Below are 13,962 nucleotides of genomic sequence, written 5' to 3'. Positions count from 1 at the left end.
TGCCTAAAGAAAGAAGCGATGACAATTCAGCATTTCCTTCGTGTGTGTGCACATTGTGCGCGCTCCCGCCCGCCCCCTGACTGACTCTTGATTTTGTCCAGCACTAAATCACCTGAGCATCTCAGACAGAAAGCGTTGGACGTTTTTAGGTAGATAATGAGACTATCAATCGCTTTTCGTTATGCCCATCGGACCCACGCCAAGACACAACGATCAACAACCGACGCTATAAAAGTTTTAAACCCGGAAAACAGATTTATGCCGGGTAATACTGCTGTTTCACATCCAGCCGCTCGAAAATTTAGTTCAAATACCGGTAGCAGCTCAAGTGAAACGGTAGCGAGTTTTAAAAGTCATCCACGGAAAATCGATGGACCTGGGTATGAAACTATCATTGGGTAAGAACTTTTACGCTTGAGTGACAAATCTGTCATCTTTTGAATCATGGGTGATTTCGTGATTGTAATGTTTTGTAACACAGCATGTTTTCGGATTTCATTGTGTTTTCTGTCCACGTGCTGCCGCCTGCTTGCCTTGTATGTTCAATAGTGGCCAGCTGATGTAACATTTGGCTCCCGTTAGCATACAGACTTACTCGTTTTAAATTTAGTAAAAACATAAACAGTACATATTAGTAAGTTACTAGATTATTACACACATACAAATTAAATACAAATTTACTTTGATACTTTTTACTCTAATTTAAGGATGAAAGTAACTTATGTCGTTTAAATGTAGGTCAGTGTTACAGCAAATGTCCTGATTTAACCCCGATCTCCTGACGGAGTTTTTTTACAGAATTGTAGACATAGTGAAAATGTTGTCTTATGTATTTTACACAGAAACTAACAAGAAATGAAACTAATGTTTAATTTACTCGAACATGAGGAATATCTGAGACTTGAATCTGAACTCTCCTGTCTGTGAACTCATGTTAAAGATCTATGTAAACTTGTATCATTGCTTTTCAGTCATAACCTGAAAGTAACCCTTTTGGATTTTTAGATCTAGCCTGTTTTGTAAATGAAGTCAAAGTTCAGCTTTAGAGATTTAGTGCACTTAACTGTGATAAAATGCTTGTATTGATCCAGTAGACTTTTTGGTAACAATATCAAGAGGTTATGAACTTTGCTCTGCAAGATCTCAATTTTGTTATATTTCTGCTGTTATTGGCAATTTGTTGGACAACCTGCTGTAATATCACATTTAAAAACCATACACTTAAGACTTTATTTAATGACTATTTGTCCAAGATACCTTTTTGTCATTTAAGTTGTTATAAAGCAGTATTTCTCAAACTTTTTCAGCCCAAGGACCACTTTATCTTCCAATTTTTTTCTGAGGACCACCTAACAGAATCCCACTCTAACGCCCCCCCAAAAAACAACAAAATAGGAAGGATAAGCTAAGTTTAAGTTAAATATGCAACTGTTTCAAGTCAAAAACTTAAAAAAAAATGCAATGCTATGTTCAGAAATTCATATATTAATTTTATTTCATTTGAAAAAGTAAATATGAAATGAGTTGCAGCTTAATATGAAAAACAAACTGCACATGTGAAAAAAAATGCAATTAAACATACTATAACAGCCTAGGTCCAACTTAATGTCATTCCAAAGAGCCATTAGTTTAAAACTGAGGTGTTGGGTATATGAAGTCTATGATTGTAACTATGGTAACAATAAAATACTAAAAAAAATGTTCCCCTTAATGTCCAAAATCACTGAAATTACAGGAATTTTACACATGAAACAAAAACTAGTACATAACAAAACTAATAGATCTGTGGATTTTAGCTGCTTTCAGTTGATGTTTGATCTTTTATTTTGACTCCTCTTTGGTTTAGCCAACCGATCCATTTTTACATTATTAAAACAGAAAGGCAAGAACTGATATCACAGTTTCGCAGGTGCATTAAAAATCAACTTAAATAAGTGACGATTGTATAAACACTTGCCTAGGTCATCTTTTGGCGGACCACTGGGGGGGTTTGGCAGACCACTAGTGGTCCGCGGACCACACTTTGAGAATTACTGTTATAAAGCAACTGGCAAAAGGTGCTTTAGTCTGGGTACCATGGTAAACAGACAATTAAGCATTGATAAGGGAAGGTAGTTATGTACAATTGAAGAGTTTCGTTGCAAAACGTTTTTTAATTTTTTTTTTACTTTTTTGTGCATTCCAATTAGTATCAATTCAACTGCAGTTGGTTTGTTTTGATTTAAACCTTAATAACTTAAAAAATACAGCTAATAGCACCATAAAACAAAATAATAACATGATAACATAATAATAAACACATTTTGACAAAAATGTTAAAAACGGATTTATCTCGTTTTGCAACGAAACTCTTCAATTATTGTTTTTTTAATTAAATGATTAAATGAGCATGAGTATGTGGCTGTCGTGTCGTGAGTCGTTCACCATAATATGAATATATGTCACAAGATAATTTATTGACGTGCTGACAAACATCTCTGCAAATCTTATTGCAAAATGGGATACTAAATAAAAAACATAACACTCAAAGTGAAACAGTGCTAAAATGCATTACAAAAGTTCACAAAAGTAATAAAACAAAAGTACTGAACCATGAAAATGTGCTAAATGAAATAAATGTATAAATAAAATATATTAATTATATTAATACGTATTGAAGTAAATACTCAATTCAAATTGCATAAATGTATATTATATGTGTAATCTTGTATGTTAATGTAGCTGACAGCTGCATAAAACTTGCTTTCTCCTGTTACTAACTTAAAATATGGATAAAAGTAACCAGCTGGAAATATATTAATGCAAATTGATAGTAATAATCATGACATTAAAATATTTGGGTTGGATTTATCTGCATGTATTTTTGTGTAACTGTTTGAGGTACTACTAATATTATTGTCCTGTTAGCCGCCTTGACGACAAACTTGTCAGTACTGATTCTGGCCAAATGCAATCCGTAGTAGAATATAACTATTATATAACTATTGTTTTAAGAAGCCTTTCTCAATTGAAAGATTGATAACATTTAAGTAAACCCTGTTTTCTGTACGTTTCTGTTATCAATATGCTTCAGATCAATTCACCATGTGGAAAGCGCAGTGTGTTCAGCAAAAGGTTTTGTTGTTTCCTATAGAATTTGCATAGTGATGAAATGTAAATCGTGTAATGCACTCTAAGCTGTTTTGAATAAAGCATCTGCCACATAAATACATGTAAAAGTAAAATGTATTATGTATCACTTACAGTGATGTCATTCAGAGGAGCAGGGAGGAGCTCAAAGCTATTAAAGAAATACACCAAGGCATTAAACCTACACTGGCCATTATACAGGTTTGGCCTGGTCAATATATATATACTTTATATATTTGTTTACATGCATATCTCTGCATATTAATGTATTTGAATTTATGATAGGCTGGTGAAGATGACAGTTTGCTGGAGATAAATAAGAAAATGGCTGGAAAGGTATAACACTAATGCTTGTCCTCCATGATTTCATCTACTCTACATGATTTTGTCTATATTTAAACAAACTGTATTCCTGATTGTGTCCCTACACAGATTGGTTTGAATATGATGCAGATTTGTCTACCACGCCAGTGCACGGAGTCAGAGGTCAGTGATGGTGTGATGAACATGAAAGTCATTAATAGCCTTAGTGTCTAAAATTAACAAATGCTTTCTTACTTGGTTTTCTTGCTCAGCTTTAATGTCTCTGTTCCACAGGTGTTAGAGGAGATCTTAAGGTTAAATGAGGATTCTCGTGTTCATGGTGTATTTTTGCACCTGCCTCACTCTTTGCTTTCCAGTACTGTCCGTAATGCTATCAAACCAAAGAAGGATGTGGATGGGTAAGAAGGAGTCTTTGTTTTTCCTGTATATGCCAGTAGCTGGTGAAATGTTTGCATACATATTTCTTGCCTGATGTTCTTTGCATTGTTCTATAAAACAAACTTAAGAACTGGTGAATACATTTTTTTATTTACAGGGACAGTAAGTAGGGGTTTAAGTGTTTTATTAATCAAAATCAATGTCTTCATTCATAAATATTTCCTCGTTGGTGTCAAATGACCTCTGCCAGTGATCTGACTTTTCTTTGTAAGCTTAGAATTTCTTCTCTTTACTTACATTGAATGAGTAAGTCCAAGGAGGCTTTCATGTCGTTCCGCTATACTAATAAACTATAATAGCAGAGAAGGACAAAAGCACTAGCCTACCAACGCATTTCCACAAAGCGTTTTCATTCAGAACACGTGAACTAGCTGAAACGGACAAGGAGATCAGTGAGTACATAATGGCTACCGTAGTTGCAACACGCATTTGGAAAAGTGAGGCGCTACAGAGCACTATTTCGTTTGAATGCAAAATACAATTTCACCACTAGATGGGGGTAAATCCTACTTAGTGTCCATTTAATTACATTTGGCACTCAATAGGTATTATTAAACTTGGTGTTTTGAACTTTATTGGGCGGTTAGACTAGTCCTAGAATAAAATAAATGTAAGAGCTGTCCAAACTGAAAACAACTTGCACTGAATCTTAAAATACATCAGTCCCCTTTTATTTAGCCTCAAAATGCACCACATTAAGGTTTTAAGTAAGGCATGCTTGTTAAAACTAGTTATATTTCCTAATTAAACTAAGGCCTAGTCCTGTTTTAAGCTAATCCCTGTCCTGGAAACCACCCCTATGTGTCTGTGTTACAGAGTTTCTGATCTTAATGTTGGCCGTGTGGTGTTGGGGGATCAGAGAGAGGGCTTTATATCGCCTGTAGCGGAGGCTGTCCTGGAGATGCTCACCAGAAATGGTATGTATCTATTTGTGTTTGCATTTTTGCATGTGATTCTTGTTCTTATGTAGGATGCTTAATGGAGTTAATTCAGGTAGGTTAATTTGCCAGTACTCATCCCGTGTTATGCCAGTAATACTTTTTTTTACAAGAACAAAAATTTATGGTAGGTGTGTGTGAGGTCGGTTAAAAAATGCGGTTGTGAAACCCGTAAATAACCGATAATAATTACTTTTTTCTGTAATGTTAATCCACCATGTGTAAGCTCTTTAGTCAAAGCAGTATTTTTATTGCTAAAATATAATTGTTGTTATCTATGAATTTTTGAATTTTCTTGTATACAAGAAGGTATGAAAAAATAGTAAAGCACTTTTTTTATTTACTTTACTTGTAGTCCTTAAAGAAAAACACCACCGTTTGTCAATATTTTACTATGTTCTTACCTCTTAGACAAATTAATACATAATCATCTTTTTTCAATGAGTGCACTTAATCTTTGTACAGCACCTCGTGAATGTGTCAGCATTTAGCCTAGCCTCATTCATTCTTATGGCTCCAAACAGGGATGAATTTAGAAGCCACCAAACACTTCCATGTTTTCCCTATTTAAAGACTGTTACATGAGTAAATACACGAGTAAGTATGGTGGCAAAAAATAAAACCGTTGTTTGGAGCCATTGGAATGAATGGGGCTAGGCTAAATGCTAACACATTTACGAAGTGCTGTACAAAGATTAAATCTGCACGCATTGAAAAAAGATAGGTATGTATTAATTCATCTAAGTTGATGTAAGAACATAGTAAATATTGAAAAACTGTGGTGTTTTCCTTTAAAGGTGCAATGTGTAACTTTTAGAGGGATCTCTTGACAGAAATGCAATATAATATACATAACTATATTATTATTAGTTGTGTATAAAGACCATACATAATGAACTGTATTGTTTTTATTACCTTAAAATGAGCTGTTTTTATCTACATACACTGCAGGTCTTCTTACATGGAAGTCATGTTTCTACAGTAGCCCTAAACGGACAACATTGTCTCAGACGATGACATGTTTGTCCTCTGTCAGCTACTGTAGCTTCTTATTGAATTTCAAAATTGGGATGGTTGCAATTCGCAATCACACCACTAGATGCCGCTGAAAACCCATACTGTGCCTTTAATAGAGAATATGTTTAAATAGTTAAATGTAACACTTGTTTTATTTTTGACATCTAATAGAAGATATAAGTGCCAGCTTAAATTTGGGTGTAAAAACAAGGAATTCAATTTAATATTTCTCACTCTTGATTACAATTGTGAAATTTTGAGAGTCTGCATTAAAGCACTTCATGATGCTGAATGGTCCAAATAATTTTTAGTACTGTACTGCCTTATAGTTATTAAGACTTTATACCATTTCTAGAGTTATGGTAAATTCCTTACTAGGGTCAGTTTAAATTTGATATCAACACTGTCCATTTTCTTATTCATTTGTAGCTTTTCATGTGTAACTTCAACTTTAGATGCGGCACTGGTTGGCAAGATGGCAGTGCTGGTGGGAGTGGAGGGGCCGCTTAAAGTGACTCTTCAGTTTTTGCTGCAAAACAATGGCATGGTGGTGCAGACCTGTCAGTGGCACTCCGAGATCCTGCAGAAACAGGTTAGAGAATGTGTTTTGACCAGCAGGGGGCAGTGCTGCTTAATGTAAAGAGATATTGCTTACCCGTGCGGTATGCAGTACAGTACAGTTTCTTTGTAGCAGTCATATCTGAAATGTTCAGAAGTGTCTCCCCAGAGCACATTTTAGAGTTTTCATCTTAAAATCTTAAATGTGTATATAATTAATTTTGACTGAATGTATGATTTTTCTTACTACTTTGTGCATTGGCATAAAAATTGTGTTCTTTACAAGTAATGTTAAAGGTGGGGTGCATGATCTCTGAAAACCAATGTTGACATTTGAAATTAACCAAACAAACACGTCCCTACCACAATAGAATCTGGAGGGTTTTTTTTATAGACCTGCCCCCAACCCAGGCAACGATGTCGCTTAGTAGACATGCCCCTTACTGCTGATTGGAAAAAGGAGTGGGGCCGAGTACCAAATGCCAAAGTGTTTTTCAAAAATCATGCACCCCGCCTTAAATGAATTCTTCAATGATTCTTCTTGCTGTCCAGATTATAAGTTAATGAAAACTGATTAAACCCTAATTTCATACATGATGGTGTTTATTAAATGTGACGTTCCTGGATTTAGCCTTGTCACCCTTTCTCTAGGTCCAGGAATCAGATGTTGTGGTCCTGTTGGAGACGGGGCTTGATGGTATTCCACCCACCTGGATAAGACCAGGGGTGCCAGTCATCAACCTTGGATTCACCCTAGCAAGAGGTTTGTGCTGCAAAATAAGATACATTGCTTAAAGGGGCCATGGCATGAAAATCTGACTTTTTCCATGTTTAAGTGCTATTATTGGGTCCCCAGTGCTTCTATCAACCTAGAAAATGTGAAAAAGATCAACCCAGTAACTTCGTTTTGGTAAACCATTCTCTACAAGCACATGAGAAAATAGGTCGTTGAAATGTGGCTCTCTTTATGATGTCATCAGGAGCTCCTATTATAATAATACCGCCCCTCAATCTGCACTATCCAATCACAGCACTGCCATTTAGTGCAGAGAAAAGGACAGAGAGAAAATAATTAACAGCACAATTGAGTTTCAATTGCAACAAACTGCTCATTTGCATTTTAAAGGACACACCCAAAACAGCAAATTTTTGCACACACCTACAAAGTGGCAATTTTAACATGTTATAATAAATTATCTATATGATATTTTGATCTAAAACTTCACATACAGTATGTGCTCTGGGGTCACCAACGATTTATTTGACATCTTAAAAAAGTCTTGTGCCATGGCCCCTTTAATGTAAGAAACACACTGGGCATTTCACTGCTTGTGAACTTTTCTGAACACTAAAATTCAATTCTGCCAAAAACACTGGTTGTAAAAGACAAGCATGTCATTTCTCTATAATAGATGAATGTGTCCTGCATCACCTTTCAATTATGTAGCAAGTGACTAATGGCTAAAGAGGCCTGGCTACTTCCTCAGTAACCCACAGTCATTCCATTAGCACAGAAATATAATAAAACATGACAGATTTTATATGTATAGATGCTCTATCCAGGCAAATCTTTTATTCGATGATGTTGTTTTCTAGAAAACCCTGACAGCTGGGATCATGGGATTGAAGCTGATATCTCTGTTGGGTCTTTAAGTGCTGCTCTCAGAATGCAGGTAAGGGACCTTTTCTTGCGGTGTTACTCTATTAAATCACCATTCTGGTGATTATTTTGATGATGTGATTTTCAGTGTTATTGTGGTTTGTGTATGCAATGTTACTTATGCAAAATTGAACGTATTCATTTGTTATGTCCATGTCCCAAAATGTTCTTGTAAAACAAAGAGTTTGAGCTTTATTAATCGATTAATCGCATACAATGTAAATGTAAATGTAAATGTTTCTTAAATACATACATGAATGTGTGTGTATTTATATATACATATTAATTACACACAGCACACACTCATATATTATGCCAAAAATCACTTTTATTTTGTATGTGATTAATCGTGATTAATCTTTGCCCAGCACTACATACTTGTGAAGGTTACACTTATATATGGCTTTTATTGTGTGTTTGTGTGGTTATTTTTATTGGTTAGCATGTAGTGAGAAGCAGCAGTAGGTGGATGCAGGAACAACAGTACCAGCCGTGGAGGCTCCGACCACTTAAACTTCAACCATTGTCTCCTGTGCCTTGGTACGAGCAGCTCATTTATCAGTTTCTTTAAAAATGTGTCACTTTAGCTTTTGGACAACCAATATGTCAAAGTCAAACCTGTTAGAGTCAGGTTAGTCATTTTCCTCTTTTTTTTTTTTTTTGCAGTGACATTGAGATCTCCAGGGCACAAACTCCCAAGCCCATAACTCGGCTGTCTGAGGAGATCGGGTTGCTTCCAGAGGAGCTAGAGGCCTATGGTAGCACCAAAGCCAAAGTCCACCTGTCCCTCCTCGACCGCCTCCAACATCAGCCTGATGGCAAATACGTCCTGGTTGCAGGGTGCGTGACGCATCTTTACATAACTTTGCGGTTTAATTTCATCATTATACTTTTAAAAGGGTGAAATGTGTCATTATTTGTGTGCCACATTGAAAAATAAAAAGAGCAAACATCACCAGCTTTTTGCAACATGTGCATAACTATAGTAACTATCAGATAACTGCAGTGTCATGCACAAGCTGACGTGTTGACTGTTTAGCTGTATTTAAGTGATTTAGTCTTTATTGCTTTTTTTAAAAAATGTTTGCGAATAATGAAAGCGAGTGGTGACTTATTAGAAATGAAAAAAATATACTGCTACTTTCTGGAGCTGTACATTTAGAATCAAGTGAGGCTTCAGGTGTATGTTCATGGCTTTATCCATGTGTGTGTACACTTTCTCAAAATTCCTAGAGAGAGTGATTGGTGAACCCAAGGATCTTATCTGCTACTGTCTCTCGGGCCCACCGGGAGCCTCCCTTTCATCCGTGTGTGTGAAGCGTGCCTCGGTCCGCTCCGATCGGGGGCCCAGGGTGTCTTTCATGTGTGTGGGGAATGCACAGACCCCTGGCTTTATCAGTGCCCCTCTCCCCAAACTCTCTTTCTTTTAGTTCAGTTCTTTGTTCTGCCCACAGACCCTGTGAAGCAGCACTGCCCTCCCCGCACAACCCTCTCAATTACTGTCAGCCAGTGGCATGCCTTTACTGTGGTGCCAAAGAGCTGCTCCACATAAAGACACAGAGAAAGAGAGGGCGGTTGCTGATGGGGTTGTCGGGAGACTAAAACAGTGAGATCAGAGGAAAAGAAGGGGAGAGGGATAAATAGATGTGTAGTCGAAACTCTTCCATTATATCAGATTCAATGTGCGCAGCATCAAGCTACCTTTAATTAAATTTGCAATTTAAATGTACAGTAAAAAAACTGGCTGCTGTGGTTGCCAGAAAATCTTTTAAATAAATAGGCTGCCACTTTTTTTGCATTTTGGCTGTATTTTTTGTTTATAACCAATTTTATTTAATTGATTAACTGATGCAATTTTATTATGCCAACATGCCTGCCATGAGGGTTGGCAACTTACCATAAGGTTAACAACACTAAAATGTTATGCACACTGAACGTATGTAATATTAAAGATTAATGTGTATATATATACAGCGGGGAAAATAAGTATGACACATCAGCACTTTTATCAGTAAGGGGGCTAAACTTTCCACCAGATGTAGCCATCAAGCCAAATATTGAATTCATACAAAGAAATCAGAACATTTAAGTATACAAGTTGAGTCATAATAAATAAATCAAATATATTGGATCAGATGGACTTCTGTGTGTGTGTTTTCTGTTTGTCATTTTAAATAAAGCTCACTCACTTTTTCTTATATAAACATAAACTTTTAATATAAAGCTATAGGAACATGTTTGATTTGATTCCTCAATTACCTTTTTTACAGCGTCTTTTACAGTCTTAAGAGCCATTGTTGCTGTGCATGGAGTGTGATTTATAATGTATTTGTTGTCTGTGTTTTAGTATAACTCCCACTCCTCTGGGTGAGGGCAAGAGTACAGTGACCATTGGTCTGGTTCAGGCCCTTTCCGCTCATCTCAAGCTGAATTCCTTTGCGTGTTTGCGACAGCCTTCCCAGGGCCCGACCTTTGGAGTCAAAGGTGCATATCCTTGTGTGTTTGCTTTACCTCAGCTTGATATTGCAGTTATTGATTGACATTGTCTTGTTATATCAGGCATGTTGTCTTGTTTGTGTTACTGTGTGTTTATCAGCGTGCTTTATTATTTCGTCTCCCCACAGGAGGAGCAGCGGGAGGGGGGTACGCACAGGTCATTCCTATGGAGGAGGTGAGCGACAACAGACATCCTGTCCCCTGCTATCACAAAGCCCTTTCCCTTAGTATGCCACAGTTCTCTGTCACTGATGAGAGCCATAAGACTTAGTAAAATAAGGCATTGGTGTGTGTCATTTTTTACATTAAAAAAAGACAATATCAGTCTGATAAGTCAAAAGTGTTATGTATTGTAGACAAGTATAGAAGTCAATGCATCATTTAAAGTGGATCAAAAAAGCTCACCAAAGTTGTTGTGAAAAGTACTTTTATGACAAAATTTTTTTTGTATTTTAAAGTAGTGTATTTTAAAGTAGTGTATTTTAAAATGTATTGGTATTCCATTTGCCCTTTTATGTGTGTTTTATGACTTGTGTAATAGTAGGGTCCAAAATTACAAAGGATTTAAGAATGTTAGGGAAATCATGTATGCATCTATACAAGCAAGGAAATATTGCCTTTTTTAGTTAATATTGTCAGTGAGTAAGTTTACATGCACAGTCTCACTTAGACTATGATGAATAATATGAAAACATGTAAACCCCATTCACACAGACCTTGGGTCTCAGAAAATACCCATAAATTTGCCAGACAAGCTTCTGTGTGAATGCGAACACATCCCGTAAATCTTCTGGGATCGTTGCTGGAAAGAGGACCTAGTAAGATACACGGAAAACCCTCTGTGTAAACAAGAAGCAGAAACAATGCCGTAATAGGCGTGTCGTAGTGAGCAGCATAAATGCACATGCATGGTTTCTCGAGAGAGAAATCATGGATTAGCAAACTTGAGACACTGTGGAAAAAACCTACTGAATGCATCATGTGTCTTTACGGGATCTTCATGGTATGTGTGTGAATGCATGCACAGATTCTGAAAAATAATTGGCAGTGTGAATGAACCAAAAATCAAACGATCCCGGACAATCCCGGATGCATTTTTCATGTATTTTCAGTAATGTCTGTGTGAAAAGGGCTTTATGCTGCGTTTACACCAGCCGCGGTAGAGACGGCAAGCGCAAGTGATTTCAATGTTAAGTCAATGTGAAGGAGGTCTCGGCGCGGATGAGGTGTTTGGTGCGGCGTGGTAGACGCAATTCCGCCCCATGTGCGCTTCTAGAGCGTCTGGCGCGGTACGCGCGCTACACGCTAATGGTGTTTTTTGTGCATTTTGCATTTTGACGCGAATTTGCGGCTGATGCCGGAGTTGAAAAATTTGAACTTCGGTGGATTTTCGTGCCGCGTTAACCAATCAGGAGCCTGCTTGCTGCTGTGGTGGCAGCCCCGCCCAGAGTTACTCATTCAACATGAAGGAACATATACTTGATATTGTCCGTGAGCAGTCACCCGGAGCTATACGACACAAGTTCTTATTTCTATAGAGACAGGAATAAAAAGGACCTCGCTTAGAAGAGTGTCAGTGAGGACATCCGGCAACCTGGTAAGTTGTAATACACATTTCACTTTTGAGTCACGTGACGTTTATTGACCCGCTCCGTTTATTTCCCCCCTATATGAAGGTGACCAATACAAACCGGTAACTCTTGATAAATGCACAATAACATCAGCCATCTTGCAAACAGACAACCGCATACTCTTGCCCCTCCCACAAGTAGCGGATTTTGCCTCTGACGCGCGCAAATGCTTACTTTTTCCGCGCGTCTAGAGCGATGTAGACGCGCGGAAAAAGCAAGCATTTGACGCGAAAAAGAATGCATTCAAACTGTTCAAGCGGCAAACGGTAGACGCGATTTTGACGCCTCAAACGCGGTTGGTGTAAACGCAGCATTAGATGTCATTTTTTGTTTGGGTTGAGTTTTTCACAATCCTGAGACATAGAATTAAGTTTGCGATCCCAAGATGTCAGAATGTAAACATTTGCAATATATGAGTGTGACTGATTTCTGTTTTAATCAGCAACTTTGGAAAGTAAACTGTAGTACTTGTCTCCCTTCTCTCAGTTTAATCTACACCTCACAGGTGACATTCACGCTATAACTGCAGCCAACAATCTAGTTGCAGCAGCTATCGATGCTCGCATTTTCCATGAAGCCACACAGTCAGACAAGGTAAAACACTGCAGTGATTTTCTGTGATCATTCACAAGACAGTAGTTACACTTGAACAGTTGAGCACTTTTGTTGTTTTAGGTTTAAAGGATAAATCATTTAGGTTAAAGCCTTAAATTTGAATTAATTGTTGATCCACGTACTCCTCTTTTACCCTGTACTTGCCTGTCTTTCTTACGTATCAAATAAAGGCAAAAATGGCCAAAAAATGTTGGTCAATAAGATCTATCAAGCACTTTTTTGGCTACTTTTGCCTTTATTAGATAGACATGATAGAAGATGATAGTAAAGTACAGGGTGGAGAGTGGGTTATGGGATCAGCAAAGGACCTCAAGCCGGGATTCGAACCCGGGTGGCCGAAAATTTTTAGAGCACCACTCACTACACCATCGACCAACGATGGAACACACATTTAACACAGCATTTTGATGTGAACTACCACAGTGTTTAAGACTGTAACACTTCAGCTGTTGTTTTTCACCATAGGCCCTGTACAACAGACTAGTGCCATCTGTTAATGGTGTGAGACACTTCTCTCCTATACAGCTGTCTCGTTTACAGGTAAGTCTATCTAACCTGTCTCTGCACCTCTGACCTTTTATTCATTGTTTTAAAAACCACTTTCTTGATCACTTCAGTTTTGGATTGCATCAGTTATTTAATAAATTACCCCCCACACCAGTTTGTACATGCATGATGCAATACATCAAATTACCATAAGGGGTCCTCGTGAAGCTACTGAGAAACTATCTTTTCTTGTAATGATGAAATAATTTGCAACAAGTTCACAAAAATGTTTTTGTCTCTGGTAAAGTAAACTAGTCAAGTGCTTTGTTGGATGGATGTTTATATACAGATTATTATCCAAATCGAGGCCAAAATGAAGTTATGAAACTGTAGTTATAAAAATTAAATTTTGGGAACGTTTAGGGCGTAATAAATGTACTCATGTTTGGCATCTTACTCTTGTTTTCAGCGTCTTGGAATAAATAAATCTGACCCTGACGCCCTGACATCACAAGAGGTCAACTCATTTGTCCGTCTTGACCTTGACCCTGAAAAGGTCACATGGCAGAGAGGTAAGGTGCATGTGGATTACTCTGCTATTCTGTATGTGTTTTTTTCCCCGCTTCTTCCATGCTTGATGGGTTATTGCTAAGAGGGATCATATTTACCC

The 13,962-nt window shown here is 37.4% G+C and overlaps 1 protein-coding gene across 1 annotated transcript in view; it reads left to right on the top strand.

The window, feature by feature from the left end:
* The first annotated feature begins 19 nt into the window (after positions 1 to 19).
* The window catches only part of mthfd1l (methylenetetrahydrofolate dehydrogenase (NADP+ dependent) 1 like), a 52,660-nt gene continuing 38,717 nt past the window's right edge, over positions 20 to 13,962 (top strand). The window contains exons 1-16 of the mRNA XM_073856033.1: positions 20 to 398; positions 3,246 to 3,330; positions 3,415 to 3,465; positions 3,562 to 3,615; positions 3,727 to 3,851; positions 4,708 to 4,808; positions 6,302 to 6,438; positions 7,056 to 7,167; positions 8,001 to 8,077; positions 8,507 to 8,604; positions 8,731 to 8,904; positions 10,412 to 10,548; positions 10,689 to 10,735; positions 12,678 to 12,785; positions 13,272 to 13,346; positions 13,762 to 13,864. Of these exons, the coding sequence (XP_073712134.1) occupies positions 157 to 398; positions 3,246 to 3,330; positions 3,415 to 3,465; positions 3,562 to 3,615; positions 3,727 to 3,851; positions 4,708 to 4,808; positions 6,302 to 6,438; positions 7,056 to 7,167; positions 8,001 to 8,077; positions 8,507 to 8,604; positions 8,731 to 8,904; positions 10,412 to 10,548; positions 10,689 to 10,735; positions 12,678 to 12,785; positions 13,272 to 13,346; positions 13,762 to 13,864 (1,726 nt within the window). The 5' untranslated portion in view covers positions 20 to 156. The remainder of the gene's footprint in view (positions 399 to 3,245; positions 3,331 to 3,414; positions 3,466 to 3,561; positions 3,616 to 3,726; positions 3,852 to 4,707; positions 4,809 to 6,301; positions 6,439 to 7,055; positions 7,168 to 8,000; positions 8,078 to 8,506; positions 8,605 to 8,730; positions 8,905 to 10,411; positions 10,549 to 10,688; positions 10,736 to 12,677; positions 12,786 to 13,271; positions 13,347 to 13,761; positions 13,865 to 13,962) is intronic.

This window comes from Misgurnus anguillicaudatus, chromosome 18 (genome assembly GCF_027580225.2).
Source record: "Misgurnus anguillicaudatus chromosome 18, ASM2758022v2, whole genome shotgun sequence".
Classification (NCBI taxonomy): Eukaryota; Metazoa; Chordata; class Actinopteri; order Cypriniformes; family Cobitidae; genus Misgurnus; species Misgurnus anguillicaudatus.
Note: the sequence above shows the minus strand (reverse complement) of the source record. Positions and strands in the feature narration are given on the sequence as shown.